At 39.7% G+C, this 17,676-nt stretch overlaps 1 protein-coding gene and 1 pseudogene across 1 annotated transcript; one reads left to right on the top strand and one right to left on the bottom strand.

The window, feature by feature from the left end:
- Positions 1-13,948: 13,948 nt before the first annotated feature.
- Positions 13,949-16,512, bottom strand: LOC147462980 (uncharacterized). Its single transcript, XM_086527880.1, has 2 exons — positions 16,046-16,512; positions 13,949-14,589 (listed from the first exon to the last, which is right to left on the bottom strand). Exons 1-2 carry the CDS (start codon positions 16,424-16,426, stop codon positions 14,185-14,187), a joined length of 786 nt encoding a protein of 261 aa, XP_086384006.1. The 5' UTR covers positions 16,427-16,512; the 3' UTR covers positions 13,949-14,184.
- Positions 14,596-16,035, top strand: LOC147462981 (protein mago nashi homolog pseudogene; annotated as a pseudogene).
- Positions 16,513-17,676: the final 1,164 nt, after the last annotated feature.

The raw sequence follows: 17,676 nt of genomic DNA, 5'->3' as shown, positions 1-17,676 counted from the left end.
TTGTCCTGAAGATACGTATATACAAGCATACTTAGTGCTTACATACATGTATAAACACACATACACACTTACATAGATACATAAATATACACTCACTCACATAGATACATATCTATATGCATACACATATACTATTAGACCTAAGTAGGGGAAGTGCTAATAGTCTAGGAGAACCTCTTTAGATATCATCATAATCTCAATTGTGGTAAAACCAAGGGTACGTTGCGGTAATCCATACATGATTGGACCAAAAACCGCAACATCGTGATTAAAAAGGGACTATACCCAAGAGGAAGTGTTTGACCATCAGGTGTTATGCTCCCTTGCTTAGTGTCTATATACATGTATATACATACACATATATGCATATATACATGTATACATATCTCATTTCTATTTCCTATTCATCTCTCTCTCTTTTCCACGTCTCTTCTATCTTTATACCTCTCTCTCTCTCTCTCTCTCTCTCTCTCTCTCTCTCTCTCTCTCTCTCTCCATCTCTCTCTCTTTCCACCTCTCTTCGACTATCTTTATACCCCCCCCCCCCCCCCCCCCCCCCCCCTCTCTCTCTCTCTCTCTCTCTCTCTCTCTCTCTCTCTCTCTCTCTCTCTCTCTCTCTCTTTCCATCTCTCTTCTAGAGAAAATTTCACAATAGAGTAGATGCAAAATAAGTTGATTATTTCGCACAAAAAGAGAGTACAAAGATTTGCACATATACAAGCTTGTCACATGGACCTTGTCTTCCACACATGCTTCTCACAAACATAAGCTTTCTTGTTGACATACACCTCTTGCCTTCATAAAGGCACACACATACTCCACATGACTTCTAGACCATGGGATTTTCCTACGGGTCTGAATTGGAACAAAATCTGCAACCCCAACACCTTTATACAAAATAGAATCATTGGGAAATACATGTATGGTGTTATAATCAAGTCCAAGATTGCTCAACATTTTATTCGCCTAATCTCTTGATGTAGGAAGGACATTTTTTGAGGGTTAAAACTTTAAGATAATAGCTTGCAACATTTTGAGCAAACATCACATACAAATTGAGTATTACAACATCTGAAAATAACGCAGTTAACATTAACAATTGAGAAGGCATTTATTTTAATAATGCCAAAATGGATGCATTACTCCAAGCATAACAATCTTGAGGATTCAAAATAAGCAAACTCGTGCTTAACCTTGATAAATTTGAGCCTTCATAGATTCTCTCAAGTGCTTTAGCTCTAAGAAAAGTTTCTTTGTCACACGCGCCACTTTCTTTGTATACCAATCATGAATAAAATCATCCATGCCATCACTGTCATTGAAGACATCATTCTTTTTGTCGAAATGCAAACCATATAGTCTTTTCAATCTATCATAAGTGCTTGGATCACTCCCACTAAGGAGTTTTATGCACTCAATTAACATATATGAGATGCCAGGAGAAGGTAGATGCACATTGTTTTCAACATCATAATCTAGAATCTATCACATAGACACAATTATAAACATTCAATATACAAAAGACAAACTGAATATTTTATAAAAAAAAACTTATAAAGATAAATTGAATAGTTTGTAACAAATGCTTATCGAGATCAATTGATTAAGAAAAAAACTTTATAATGCAAACCATATAGTTTTTCCAATCCATCATAAGTGCTTGGATCAGTCCTACTAAGGTGTTTTATGCACTCAATTAACATATATGAGATGTCAGGAGAAGGTAGATGCACATTGTTTTCAAAATCATAATCTGTAATTTATCAAAAAACACAATTACAAACATTCAATATACAAAAAACAAACTGAATATTTTGTTTAAAAAAATCTTATCAAGATAAATTGAATATTTTGTAACAAATGCTTATCGAGATCAATTGATTAAGAAAAAAACTTTATAATATCAAACATAGACGTGTAAATTTTAAATTTTTGATACATAATCCACAAGTGTGTGCTCGATGATTACACATTTACATATTTAATCCAGGGATGGAGATGATATTTCTGGTTGGCCTACAAAATTTGTAGTTCACTAACAGTTCATCATCGGCATGTACTGATCTAATGGCATTTACAAGAATGAATCTTGGAACATCTCTGCTCATGTATGCTAATTCACCGGCATGTACTGATCTAATGGCATTTACAAGAATGAATCTTGGAACATCTCTGCTCATGTATGCTAATTCATGTCCATCTTTGCATTCCATAAATGTACAATTGGTTCTTGCACTCCTTTCTTGATTGCTATTAATTAAGCGTGATATGATTCCATGTGTATATGGTCTACCATCCATACAAAGTCTTTGTATTTTGGCATTGGTAAGGTCTCTATCAAAAAAGGGAGGTTGCATTGAGACAAACCATAAGTGGTCATGTTGTGGATGTAGTGCACCAATTGATGCCAAGGACCTCATCCATATATAGGTCCACAACAGCACATAAGGGTCATCTCGAAATGTGGTGGGACTTGTAGATTATGTGCAATGAATAGTCCACGTCCTTCATTGAGAAGGGTAGAAAGAGCTATCATGTAACAAGCACCCCAAAAGGTGAAAAACTCTCCATCTTTAAAAAGAGATCTTCCATGCCATCTTCCATAGTGTTTGCAATTACACATTTACTCTAAATACTATAGAAAATTGGGCAGTGCATAATCACCACAAGTCTTGCTCTCAAGGCTATGAGGCAAAGGCTGTCACAAGACATACATTTGCAGTTCTTGGATTGCATGATCGTGCCTTGTGTGAGAATGACAATCAGCTTGATCATTGATGACATCCTCATCATCAACTAGAGATGCATATCTTTAGAGTCTACATGTGAAATATTAATGGAGTGCAAGTTTTGATGGTAGATAAGGATGGTCATGAGTACAAACTTGTCGATCCAAATTGACTTAGAACAATACACGTACAAGGGTACTCCAATCTCTACTTACTTTCAGGAAAAAATGATGCGAGATCACATATTCGAGAGGATTCCACTGGGATTCTCTCCAAGACAAGAGGAGAGAGTGAGAGACATCTTTCCAAGAGACCACAAATTGGTTAGACTAGTAACTGAACCACAACGATTAAGACCATATCAAGTGGCTTAATGTGTCAAGACAAAGTACAGTGGGTCAGGGGATCCATATGCTCATGTCTTTCTCTTCAAACAATTTTTGAGGGCTGAACAGATTGCGGATTTCCATACTCAGTATGAGGCATTCGGGTTGACATTAGAAGGAACGGCTTTGTCTTGGTTCCAGTCATTAAACAGAGATGATTTCCCCAACATAGCACAACTCTTACATGATTTTGTAGAGGATTTTTCAAAAAGCGGAATCAAACACAACACATTGTCCCAAATCTACTCTTTCAAACAGAAAAAGAACAAAAGAGTGAAGGAAGCTTTGCTTCGCTTCAAACGATACATAGATAGATGTCCTGTGAGAGAGTTACCGCAAGATGAGAGGCTATCAGTTCTCTTCATAGAGGGCTTGAGGAACAAAACTCTCAAAAAAACTTGCATTTAAAAGGATGCACAACATTTGAGCAAGTCACTAGAGAAGCTCTATATCTAGTTGACAATTGCAAGGCCTACGGAGAGGTGGCTGAGGATACAAACAACACGACTAGTAGTGCTTCATTTTCTAAGAGCGAATCACCAACAAAGAGAGATGTTCAAACTTCTGGGGAACCAATCATTGATCAAGTGGTCGAAGGGGTGATTAGAAGAATAAACCAAGGCTACATAAAAAACCTAAATGTGCAACAACCTCAATTGAGGAGATGCAATACTTGTGGAGGGGATCATCCCACTCCATGGTGTAACACTCAACCAAAGCCACAATGTGTGCTAAGGCAACAACCACCACTTCTGAATGATGGGAGAGTGATAGTCAAATACACTCAGCCAACACATGTGCCACAACCCATGAAAAACCAGTACTCCTTGGATATGAATACACTCATGTTCATAGCTAATTAGGAGTATGGTTCAAAGAATTCTTACCAGGCAAGAACAACAATTGGCTAGATCACCAGCTATGAAACAAGAAGGTCCATGCTATGAGTGTGGAGGTGACCATTGGGCACGAAGTTGTCCAAACAAGGGTCCACAAATAGAATTATTTGTGTTTTGTGAGCGTTGTGGGGTAGACCATCTATGCCAACACTGTGCTAAAAATCCAAACTACAAGGGGAAATCAACAATGAACGTTGTAGACATAATTCCTTCTTTAAGTGGATCCAAGGTAGAACCCGCCATTCCTTTGAACATGATCAAGCTCAAGCTCAAGAAGCTGCCAAAAACAAACCAGCTAAAAAAGCCACATTGCCTGTTCAAACAGAATTTGAGAACATATCGGTGAGAACCTTCGGAAGAAGATCATGGAAAGGTAAACGAGACAAACTAAAAGCAAAGAGGCTACAGGAGAAAGCGGCTTTGGAAGTTGAACTGAATCAAACAAGAGAGCAGCTTAGACAAGAGCACAAAAGGAACAAAAACGCAAAGGGACCTAAAGAGTCAAAGACTAACTCGGGAGGTTCAGACTTGGTCGACAACGTCTTTGAACCTTTGGATGCGATCTTGAAAGCCTATGATGCTAGGTTAAAGAACAACCAAACCCAAGAGGATAGATGGCTGACATATCCCCATCCAGGGTATGAAAAAGAGAGTTTGAAAATGTGCAAGGAGCTCATCCAGAAGGCCCATGCTCTTATGGAACCAGTTCCAGATGCTCCAAAAATGGAGGTGCTAGTCCGTTAAAAAATCCAAGAATTGGAAAGTCGTGGTATATTAAACAAAGACCAGAAAGAGCCAGGAGTTGAGGCACCTTTAGATACAAGGGAAGTAGCCAATACCATAGATGGGGTGGGTTCACAAGCAGTGATGCCTATTCCGGAGGTAGAAGAACCGTGGCCACAATCCTTATGGGAATCGATCAGAAACCAAAAAGATGGTAGTGCTACTTTAAAGTCAGCACCTATCCCTGAAATAAACATGGATCATGCATTTTTCCCAGGGGATATAAGATCTTTATATGGGGATGTCGAGTCTATTGCATCTGAAGAGAGCAAACCATGCTCTCTACAAACTTCACCATCTTTCATAGGAGAACTTGAAACAAAATTGGAGGATAAAATGGTACCTTCTCAGTGGAAAGCCACACCACGAACGATGGATACCAAGAGCTTGCACGAATTGATGTCTTCTCCTATACAATGCACACTTTATCTCTCAGAGCTACTAAAAATTAGACCGCATCTATGGGGGAAAATGGGCAAACACCTGGAAAACATGGGGTTGAAAATCCCTTCACATGACCAGCTTGCGGACAAAAACATGGATGACACCTTGCCTAAGAAACCACAGACAAATCTTGTACCAGTAAATAAGGTGGGTGACTACTGTGAAGGAGAAGAAGGAAACACCACCTTACTACTTGAGTACAAAGGCGTAAAGACGGCTGCTATATTGGATAGTGGGGTAGGAATGGCCATTGCAACCAAAGAGATATAGAAAAAATGGGAAAATCTTGCTCTTACAAAAACTTGAATGAAACTGCAATTAGCGGATGGATACGTGGAGAAACCAATAGGAATATTAGAAAAAATCATCGTATCCTTGTGTGGCATAGAGTATGAGCACACCTTTGCCATAATGAATTTTGACAAGCAACTTTGATATCATATTGGGCAGACCATTCATGGGTCAGCTCAAAATGGTACAAGACTAGGGCTATGACTATATCTACTTGAGACACAAGGATGTCACTGCAAAGATTAGTGTCATGAATCATAGTTATAGAGATGTAGTACGAACCCCGGGGGAAGACTTAAACTCCACAATTGATTTGGAAAGCAAAGCGCATATTTGGATGTACGAAGCTCCTGAGAGTGGAAGTCTTAGAAAGGAAGATTTCATCCTAGAGCGTTCAGAAGAAGATGACGCTTACATTAAGGAACCATTTCTAGAGGAGTTATTTGAACACTTTGTATGGAATCAAATACTTGGCAGGATTGGCAACATCTGGACATAGTGAGTGTCCCACTTGTGGCCCTTCCCTTGTGATAGAGAGACCTCCTCTTATTAGGAAGGTGATCCATCCCAACAACCATCGCTTCCTACCTCCTTCACATCGTAGATATGCTCCCCCTATCAATGGAGTGCAACCGTTCCATTGGAACATGGCTGATTGGACGAAGCATTGGGAGGAGCATCATGGTACCTCACCGCCTCCCAATGGGTTGCCAAAGGGTATGTCGAGGTACTCAATCTTCTTGCCGCTCCCCTATTGGGCTTCGTTGAAAATTCAGCACTTATTGGACCCTATGCATGTATTCAAAAATGTTGGGCAAGCTATATGGGATCACATAATTGGCAAGAAGGATTCATTGGGTGCTAGGGAAGATTTAAGAGCCATTAGACGTCTCCCCCCTTCAGCCACGTCCCGCATGGGGGAGCGGGGAAAGATGGTTCTCCCAAAAGCACCGTGGATAATTTCAAAGGTAGACCAAGAGCGGACAAAGCAAGTTATTGCATCCATCAGAACTCCAACGGGATATATGCGGTCACTCAAAGGTTCTTTCACAAAAACCAAAAAGGGTGGCTCCACTCAATTGTATGGATTGAAATCCCATGATTGGCATAAAATCCTTCAGGTAAGAGTAGAACAGTTTGTGGTTTCTATGTGTCCTTATATATAGGTTGACATTCACTAAGATGTTTTATTGTTTGTAGTTTGTACTTCCCATAACTATTAGTGGTTATGGGGACACTAAGGTGAAGGCTGCAATATTCAAAGTGGGTGAGATTGTGAGGTAATGGGTTTTTTTTCAAGTACTATATCATGTTGTGCATGCATGAACTTTGGAATTTGTTTTCATCTACTATATAACGTTTGCCCTGTAGATTTGTGAGCTCCAAGGAGATAGAAGTAGAAGCCATACCAGTAGCCCATCAGCTAACAGTAGAGGCAGTGTGTGCTATTGAGGATGCATTCCCACGTACAATCCTTGTTAGACAAATACATCTATTGTGTCACGGGAACCGAAAAATAGAGATCGATAGCAAAAGATAGAGAAAGAGATCTTTGTATTGATGAATCTTTGTAGAGTTTTGATACAACAGAGGAGCAAAATATATGGACGCACTCCGTTGTACGGAGCTCGAACCTCCCGACCACCCCCGAGCTTCAGTTCGCTTGCATGCAGCGTCTCACTCGCACTCGCACTCACACTCGCACTCACACTCGCAGAAGAAGAGATCGGTGAATGATCCCCAAACGCACCACCCGTCGTGCTTTTATCCTTCTTTTCCTCGAAAAGCCTGCACGATTTTCGTACCAAGTATACCTGCGAGAATAATATAAGAACGTGATCGCTAAGCGATCCGTACAGGTTAGATTTCTATCATGACACTTTGCACAGATCCTGTTTCACACATTGATTTCTGCATCGCCTACAAAATAACCAAAAGAACATACTCGTGCAACCAATTCAATATGATAATCAAAGTAAAAAAACATAATTATATACCTTCATAATCTCAATTGCCATACTCTACCATGAAGAAACAATCCACTTCTTGGTTGATAGCAGGGAGAACTGTATGATGTTGTATGTCTGTCTGTCCCTGTGTACACTACACTGCTGATGCCTTCTGTTTGTTTTCATCATAACTTTTACAAACGAACTCAAAACAGAGCAATCCAGGTACTCAAAACGACGGGAATAGGTCTGGTCTACAAGGCAACGAGGACAGAATTGCGAAAAACAGCTCTGTTTGGCTAAAAACGCAACTTTTTGGTCGCGACTCATAAAACCTCTATTTTTGGATCTCCACTACTTTTATAACTTTTTTTAAGCCTACCCATGCATTTTAAGCTAAAACACATAAATATAAAACATTGATATTAATAAAAATCTCAATTTTACTGTTCATAGACAGACTATCTGTTATTCATTAATCTTTATCAAATCCGTCTTTAGTGTATTATTTAAAAAAAAGAATATATGTTCTCTCTTAATATCTCAACTCATTCGTATAAGCTCTATTTAATAGACTATTCAACAATCTTTCAAATCGTGCTAAGGAAAGATATGCCCAGCTACATTCTTTTCGACTTTAAGAACTTCAAAGACTAGTCCTATTACATATTGCTTCACCTTGTTGAGGAGATTGCCATTTGTGGGGTGGTTCACTCTAGATGGATGTTCTTCTTGGAGAGATTCTTGAAGACTTTAAAGGATTTTGTTAGATTGAGGTCACAACCGGAGGTATGCAAAATCAATACAATATAGATAGCATTTATACACTATGGAGTTACTAATAAAAATATGTGGTTTTAATGTTTTCAGGCGAGCATGGCAGAAGGTTGGGTGGTGAAAGAGGCATTTGTGTATGTCTCACAGTATCTCATCACAGTGGATCCATCATTGCCTCGTATGTGGAGTGAAGAAGAGGATCCTAGGAAGCACTCAACCATTCCCAGTGGAAAAGGCTCACTCTTGGTCATGGATAGAGAGTTTCATGCCATAGTCAACAACTACTCTTTACTCAATGCCACTATCATGACCAAATGGGTCAATATGTACTTGGAAGCCCGCGCAGCTAGAGAAAGGGATAGAGATGCATGGAAGAGGTCCCATGGAGGTAGACGTGCACCTCCTTTTCCTAAAGAGCTTGCAAAATATCCTGATTTGATTCAAGTAGAGTGGATCCATAATGCCATGACCAATGCCAAAGCACAAGGAGAACAAATAATCCCTAAAGAATGGGAGTATGCGCGAGGATGCTTGCACAAGGTGAGCTAGTGTGTATATGTTATGTATGCATGTATGCAAATCACTTAATGAAATGTGATGTAACCTCTTATGCATTGTGATTGTAGGGTCTCATTTTCAACTCCATTTGGTCCGAAGGCCGACATTTTCGCACCCGCAAGATAGATGAGCGTCGGACCACTAATGATTGTGGTGTGATGGGAAACTTTGACATAACAACAGATGAGGTCAGATATTGTGGTACTATAGAGAGAATAATCAAAGTGGATTTCAGATCTTTTCACAAATTCCTCTTTGAGTGTCGATGGTTTGCGGGTGAGGTCAAAAGACATGAAAATGGGCTCATTATGGTGGATTCCACCCAATTCCATCGGGGAAAAACTGACAACTTGGTGTATCCTAGTAGTTGCGAGCAGGTAATTTAGGCTATGTGCAATTAACTTAAATTAAAAATTTAAGTTATGTATATCAACTTATTCTTTGTGTGTGACGTACAGGTCTTTTATGTGCCATGTATAAATCATAGAAGACTTTGGTATGTCATTCCAGTCACGCCGCGGGGTAGATCTATCTTTGCAGAGACGGACATTGAGCCAGTAATTGATCCCATCATACCATCACCACAAGATGCAGTAGAAGTTGAAGAAGGTCAGCCAAGCCTTGCAAATAGTCATCTTGAGGAGGAGGAAGAGGGAGAAAGCGATGATGATTCTACAGGAGGTGATGGAGAGGAGGAAGAATCTCTAAATTTTTTTATTGATTTGAATACTATGGGTCTAAATATGGATCCTAGTGCTTGTAGAGATCTTATACAAGATGAGAATTAATAAAACTCTCCATTCTTTCACTTGGTGTAGTATATTATTAATTTGCAAATGTTTCACTATGTGCTTATGAATAGTATTTGTAATGGTTTTGTTGTGAGTTCAATGATTTATGTATAGAATTTTTAGAGTGAAAGAGAGATTAAGTGAAGTGAGCAAGCATTCTGGAGAGTGTAGGAGTTGTAGTGTGTAAATACATTTTGAGTTGTATTGGATTTAAATGGAAACCTGCGGGAGAGGGAGGGGGGAGGGGGTCCAGCTTTAGCGGTAATGTGCGCGGCAATATTTGCGGAAATTCACGCGGTAATATTTGTGGTAAAGTGTCGCTTGAGCATCAAAAGGATTCTCTCTCCTCATTTTGAATTCATCTCTCTTGTTTTGCGGTAATGGCCCGCGGTAAACACCACGATCTCTCATAGTGTATGGTCGGCTCTTTATTCTCCGATTTAGTTGGCTCTTCTACGTGCTTGTCGATGAGCGTGCAATAGAATTCCCCTAAAACATCTTGAACTAATTGTCCGTACAAGGGTGTTCTCCAAATTTGTAGCGGGCCTCAAAAATTATTCCTCTTGCTACAAATATTTTTTCCTTTGTTAGCGTTCTAAGAAACTGACAGTGCTTGTGCAATCATCTCTGAACTGCAAAGGATGGAGATACCAAAATCATGCAAGTATGTCAAGATTTCTCCTTGCCAATATCAAAAAATGAGAAATGTAAAGCAATGGTCAAAGATGAAAATCCCCTGCACAAGTAAGGTAAGGGTATCTTCATATGATACAAAGAAAAATGTGTCACCTTTGCTTGCGTTCTAAAGGTATCCTAATGCAAGTTTATGCCACCAACCTCCATCACGAAGCTTTGATTGTAGGATATATCAATGGGATCAGACTGGTAAGCGCGTCATCATCCCCAATGACAAAGGTTTAGCGAAATATATTGCATTGATTACGACAATTATACTTTAAAACGGATCTCCTAATGGCTTCAAAAAAAAAAAAGGCACATTTTTTTGTAGATGCTCTTGGTACATGATTAATTATCCTTTTGATCTCTAGAAAACATGCAAAATGAATGCGGCCAATCAATTACAATGTGGCAGACGAAATTGGGGAGACCTAACGGCTTCAAAATAAATAAATTCACCACCTACATAGTACAAGGACACTCTAAAAAGAACAAAACGCTAAAGGGAAAATAAACAAAAGAAAAACAGAAATGAATGAATGTGCACTCCATCATCTCTTTTTTATATAGAAAAAAAAAATATTTTGACTCTCCACTTTCATGGGTCTTTTCATTTCCCAATTCACCCTTCACTTTCACTTATGTACTTAATATGTTTTGAAAGAAGTTTTTTTAATTTTTGAGATTGTGAGACCTAATTCAATGAATGTCAAAATAAAAGGGTACATAAAAGCCGTAAGGAAAAGGACATACTAAAATTTGCACTCTACCGTGAGAATGGCATATTCTCACATATTATAGAAGTTTGGGACAGATTGTGCAAACTCCCCCATGGAAGCAAACATGCTTTATTTTTTTCTTTCATAACATTGAATGGATTGACATACAATAAATAACAACCCTTAATGGATCCATGTACAATAGATAACAATACTTTCAGACATGATAAGAGACATTAGACTGATGAATTTTGACCCTTTATGATGTTTTTTGCGAGGTCTTTGTGTCATATATATAACGTTTTGATTGCAATGTCCAAGGCATAGTATCCGTCAAAAACACATGAAGTGATCTGTGTGTGTGTGTGTGTGTGTGTGTGTGTGTGTGTGTGTGTACGATTGGTGTCTCTTATAAAGAGAGAGCAATATATATATCTCAATAATTTGCCAACATGTATTCCAATTATATTGTATTTTTGAAGTTTGTGTGTGTGTGTGTGTGTGTGTGTTTTGTGTGTTGGCAATTGAAATTTCACTTAAAAAGAGAGCGAGTGATCTCTCTCTCTCTCTCTCTCTCTCTCTCTCTCTGTCTCTCTCTTTGTGTGTGTGTGTGTGTGTCTCATAATTTCTTTACCAACATGTATGCTAATTATATTGTTTTTTTGAAAGCGCAAAAAATTGTGATGTTTCAAAGTGTACAACTAACTCTTTGAAAGCACAAGCTCTCTCTCTCTCTCTCTCTCTCTCTCTCTCTCTCTACAAATATAGTAAATTTTTTATGTCGTTTGATCCCTTCTCCCCTCCCTAAAGTGATAAATGGTGAGTCACATACTTCAACAAAAAATTATTAATAATATTCTTTGGCAAGTCAAATAGGACCTTAGAGAAATAATTTTCTACTTCATTTGCCTCCATTTGAAGGCAACTCTATCCTTGAGATGCAAAGCCTACTATTGTAAGGAGTAGTGAGGGCTTCTGTTTCAAATACACACTCTTATGAACTTTCACTATGCGGTTGGCAACAAATAATTTCACAAAGATATTGTTAGTCAGGCCCCTTGTTATAATGCATTCATCTCGACATGTCTGCCAATTTTGTAAAATTGAAAAACCTAAAAATTCTTGGAAGGTTTCTTGTTTCTAGTACAATCCTCTTTTGGAATGTGTCGATTGTGTGATGCGATTGACTTGCTTGGCAATACCTATGTTGACATGTATGCCAAGAGTCCTATAAATTTGAAAGCACAAAAGCTAATTTCAAGGTATTGGTTTTTGATATGGTCTTTCACCATGCTTTTGAGAGAATGCTTGTAGCGTGTGCACTTTCTAGCTACCTCTACACACTATACACTACCGCGGTCCAAAAGTAGCTAACAAAGCACTCTAGTTTTGCATGGTGATGATTTGAATGAAATCGAGTTGCCACAAACTCTAGTGTTTCTTGCAAAGACAAATCACATTGATGTGAAGCATCACTTATTCACGAAGTGCTTGAGGACAAGCACATTAAGCTATTTAAGATGCACACAAAGACAACCCAAATGGTCTAATGACAAAAGTTCTATCCTTATAGAAGTTTTCACACTATCGAATACTTCTTCGCATAGGATAGAGATATAGAGTCTACATACATTGAATCTCCACTAAATATGTGTCCATAGTTTTCTTAAAGGCACATTGGCCTCTATGTGGGAGGTTTTTAGGTCTAAAGGCCCAAGGTGCCTTGGTCAACGGACATGCTCTGCCACCAACCACCCACAACTATTATAGTCATAGCCCTATGAGATAATAAGGATATCCACATCTTCTATCTGCAATCATGGAAATTTCTTCTCAAACACAATGTCTCTCTCTCTCTCTCTCTCTCTCTCTCTCTCTCTCTCTCTATATATATATATATATAAAGTTGAGGATTCAAGCACCATTTAATAAATTCCATTTGGGTGCAAGCATGAGGTAAAACAATGAAAGGAAAAAACCTATAAGTGCACATGGAAAATACATACAATATACCAAAAACAAACATGTATACCATCTACAAAGTTTGCTACACAAATTGCCGTGATCCGTTGAGAGCTAGAGAGAAATATGGACACCTTTAGAATGAAGTTCTACACATGCACGCAAGAGATGGAACACAAGGTAGAGAAGAGAGACTTGAACACTGGAAAAAAGGCTATTGCCCCCTCCATATGTGGTTGTAATTAGGACATCATGTAGCTCAAGTAACAATTCATTTGATGTCCACCGTCTAATTTACCCTATCATAATGACACATAGTATTTATCACTACCACATCTAACGAGGTGGATAGGGCAAAAAGTTTGTTGCACATGCTACAAGTGTTGGGTGTGCAATCTTGACTTGATTACATAATTAGATGACCATCACTCAAGGGTTGAAACAATGCATAGTGTAAGTTGCATGGAGGATTGGTCCTTATTGTGTGTGTGTGTGTTGAGTGTGTGTGTGTGTGTGTGTGTGTGTGTGTGTGTGTGTGTGAGAGAGAGAGAGAGAGAGAGAGAGAGAGAGAGAGAGAGAGAGAGAGAGAGAGCGCTGCTCCATGCTATTTAGGAGAGAGCTCGATTCCAATAGATACTATTTAGATTTTAGTATAACACCCCTTATTTGTCAATAGATACTATCTATATTTTAGTGTAGCACCCCTTATTTGTCACTGAAGGTCTCCCTTTCCTGACATTGGAGATTCATGCCGGTTGGAATGCTTCATTTGCTTGTTGGCTTCTCTCCTTTTAGGATATGAGAAAACCATGTTGGACTAACCAAGTCACTATAAGGATGAATCTGTGGTTTTGGAAATACAATTTATTTTTGGTCTTTATCACATCACACTCTCTAACATGTACATCTGCATATACATAGCTACCAATATTGAATTGTAGCTACAAATATTAACATTTGTATGTTTGAAAGATGCACCATCTGAGTAAAATTCCACATAACATTGTCATAAAAAGGCATGCTTTTAATATATACATGGTTCTAGAAAGAAAGGGCTTGCTTCAAAAAAATAGTTACAATAGGTCTTTCTGATTGTAGACAACATCACAAACTCAAGATCGATAGCAAATACAACAATGGTCACATTGATTGGGGAGAACATAAAAAATTCAGGAAGAAGGGTAGCAATGTTTATCCACACTGCACATATTGCTATTACTATGTCACTATAAGTGACGGCGCAAAAGAGAGGTCTTCTAGGTTTTCATGAGAAAGAGGCAAATAACAAAATCTTTTGGAAAAACAAGAAGGGAATGATATTGCAGTAGTATGCTTTAGAACCTTGTTGTTGGAGCCCGCATAGTACTCTATGGAAATGCAGCCACTCATAATAGAACCCCACTTGTAACCTTGTTCCAAGATGGCTTTGAACATCTCCAATCCTTCTAGAAATTGCAAGCGGGCTTCTTCTCCACTCATGCGTGTCATCGAGTTTCTTTGTGTTGCATTATCATCATCATCATTCTCATTGTCAACATCCACGTTATAAAGTGCCTTTTTATTGTCATTATCCACCTTATAATGCACCTTGTTACTTTTCAAGCCCTTGTTTTGCCGTGGAAACTGTGCATGTTCAAAAAAAAAAAAAAAACTTGTGATCTCTCTCTCTCTCTCTCTCTCTACATATATATAAATATATATACACACACACACACATATATATATACATATACATACACATATATATATATATATATACATACATACACACACACACACACACACACATATATATATATATGACACTAGAATTTCTCCTCTCTCTTGTCTCATCCTTGTGTGCGCGCACACTCGTGTATATAACGTATGTGTATACACACACAATGTATGTATGTCTATACGGCTTTTGTTAAATATCGGGGAGCTTGACATCGTGGCAGCCAGCTCCTAGCCGACGGTCTCCACTCAACCCTAACAGGATACAACCGGTTGACGAAAAAGCCAGTCAACGCATACCTCACGAGGAGTCGAACTCTGAACGAAGGCCACAACAGGCTTCGTCTCTACCATTGAGCTACACGCACATGCGTGCTTGCATGGGCATTGGGTCGAGTAGCTAATTATACCCTGGAGCCGCATAGTAGCACCCCCAAAATTTGCGTGACCAACTGTGCCAGTTACCTCTACTACACGGCGACAAGCACCCCGATGCTTAGCCACTGCCTGTATATACATATAAGAGAGAGAGAGAGAGAGAGAGAGAGAGAGAGAAGAGAAGAGAAGAGAAGCCATGGCGGAGCCTGATCTTTGGAGAGTTCTATGTGCGATATTACGTGGGGCATAAGGGCAAGTTCGGGAATGAGTTCTTGGAATTCGAGTTCCGTCCTGATGGAAAACTGCGTTACGCCAATAACTCTTAACTACAAGAACGACACCATGATCCGCAAGGAGGTCTTCCTCACGCAGGCCGCCGTGAGGCCGCCCTGCGTGTGCGTGAGTGCCACCACATTATTGCGGACAATGAGATTATGAAAGAAGACGACAACAACTGGCCAGAGCCAGACAGGGTCGGCACTCAAGAGCTTGAAATTGTGATGGGGAACGAACACATTAATTCGTTTACGACCTCAAAAATCGGATCTCTTATTGACGTGCAAAGCTTATAATGAGATTGGGATAACCCGGAGGGACTACTTGCATTGGTGCAGGATCTGAAGTGTTTTGTCTTCTCCCGGATTGGCTTACACTTCAAGATAAAAGCCAATCTAGGAGCTTCAACCGTGGACTTTAATATGGAAGGGCCTTCATGTACTAGCGGAGAAAATGTTCAGCGTCGATGCTTGCCTGCTGCCTTCTTATGCTTGAGACAGCCACTGAAGAACAAAGCCAACCTGCAGATCCTAGGATTCGTGTTGAGGAACCCACCAGTTCTTGATCATAGCATATATTACCAACTGTTTTGTCAGAGGGGACCATTACTTGGTTACGATTGAACAGTTTGATGATAAGTGTTTTGTGAAACCTGAATTCTAAGGGGCTTTTACAACAACAACAACAAAAAAAGAGAGAGAGCTCTTACATTCGTGAACCCATCCGAGGTAGAGGGACAGGCACCATAATCCACTTTGCCAGAAGACTGCGCATGAAGATTAGAACCAGGGTGGAGGTGGCGCGTGCAGGTGAGATGGTCGTGGTGGTCTGCAGTAGAGGCCAAGAGGCTCAAGCGCAAACAAACGCTATCGCTGCCGGGGGAGCTTCCGAGGTAGAAGACGGCTGCTGTGTGCCAATCGTGGCCGTCGACCAAGTCGATGATGCAATCGGAGGGAAGAGCGTGGATGATGAAGGTATGGAGGGCGTCATAGATGCAGGTAGAGAAGGGAGCAGGGAGGGCGAATGGCTCTCGAGCGTGAGCCACCACCACCACAGGAGGCTCTCTCTCGTTCTTGCTGTTACTCTCCATCGTCTCTCCTCAAGTTTACGCACAGGTAACCATCGTCTTCTACTACTCACATACTCTCTGTTATAAATAGCATCAATCTAGCACGTCAAAGGACACAACGCCTTGTATTCCCACCATAATTTTAGAAGTTTTTTCTAAAGCCTAGGTAAAGCGACTTTCTGAGAGAGAGAGAGAGAGAGAAAAAGAGAGAGAGACCTTTCTCTGTCCTACACAAGCTTACTGCGCATGCGAGAACTCTCTCTTTTGGACGTCGAACGGCCTCGCTGCGTTTTTGCCAATGAACAGCGTTTTACTGTGCGTGCATTTGCTGAGGCATGCAGGAAGGGCCGACGACGGGCTGGCGTGTGTGTACAAAATAAAGAATATAGTACTTGTAGGCGTCTAGGCTATGTTTTACAATGTGGCTTCAGTGCTCGAAAAAGACTTTTCTCCAAAAACTTGGCAAACCTACATATGTCAAACAACAAAGGTAAATTGACAAAATTTGAAGGTTCTTACACCAAATTACACTAAGTTTATCAAAATTTTGTAGGTTTTCTCACCTTCAAAAATAAAATTTAGAGGTAAATTTCAAAATTTGTAGGTGGGATTACACTAAACCTAGGTTTTTTTCGAACACAGTGTGGCTTTGCGCGGTGCGGAAAAAGGGAAAGGATAGAAAATCCCTTCTTTTTTTCCGAAGCCCCCCTCCTTTAGTGTTTCTCTCTCTCTCTCTCTCTCTCTCATAATATCTTGGGAGAATTACCAAAATACCCTTCTAATTTTTGGAAATACCCTTGAAATTTCAAAAATTCCCAAAATACCCTTGTATATATATTGGTTGGATTACTCAAGATTTTCTAATTGTCATAATAATCAATATCTAATTCTCCTAAATGATTTTCTCATATTAAACTGATCATTTAATGTGGGGAAGTGCCAAGGGAGAAAAAGCTAGAATATTGGTTAAGTTAGCAGACCGGCCACAGTAGGGATCCAAAGGAGGGAAAATAGGGATCCAAAGGGGGGACCATCTGCAAAAGAGCCATGTGAAACAATGGGCCAAAAAGACCCTAAGGTTCAGCCCATTAAGACTTCCAAAATGCTAAGGTTCCAAAATTCAAAGGTTGTGTCCAAAGGTCAACCCTAGGGAAAATTGGATGCTTAGTGTGTGCCCAAAAAGTCTTTCTACATCCCTACATGGGAGGGGGCGAGCCCCAAAGCTAGGGGATGAGAGAGAAAGCCACACACACACACACAGGCTCCCTTTA

This window comes from Adiantum capillus-veneris, chromosome 2 (assembly GCF_014529385.1).
Source record: "Adiantum capillus-veneris isolate H3 chromosome 2, ASM1452938v2, whole genome shotgun sequence".
Classification (NCBI taxonomy): Eukaryota; Viridiplantae; Streptophyta; class Polypodiopsida; order Polypodiales; family Pteridaceae; genus Adiantum; species Adiantum capillus-veneris.
The sequence above is the reverse complement of the archived record's forward strand: the minus strand, read 5'-3'. Positions and strand labels throughout refer to the sequence as shown.

Excerpts from the sequence above, each read along its gene's own strand:
- LOC147462980 (XM_086527880.1), bottom strand. The coding sequence starts at position 16,426 with ATGGAGAGTAACAGCAAGAACGAGAGAGAGCCTCCTGTGGTGGTGGTG. Across the intron at positions 14,590-16,045 it reads CCTCGGATGGGTTCACGAAT|TTTCCACGGCAAAACAAGGG; the intron begins GTAAGAGCTCTC and ends GAACATGCACAG.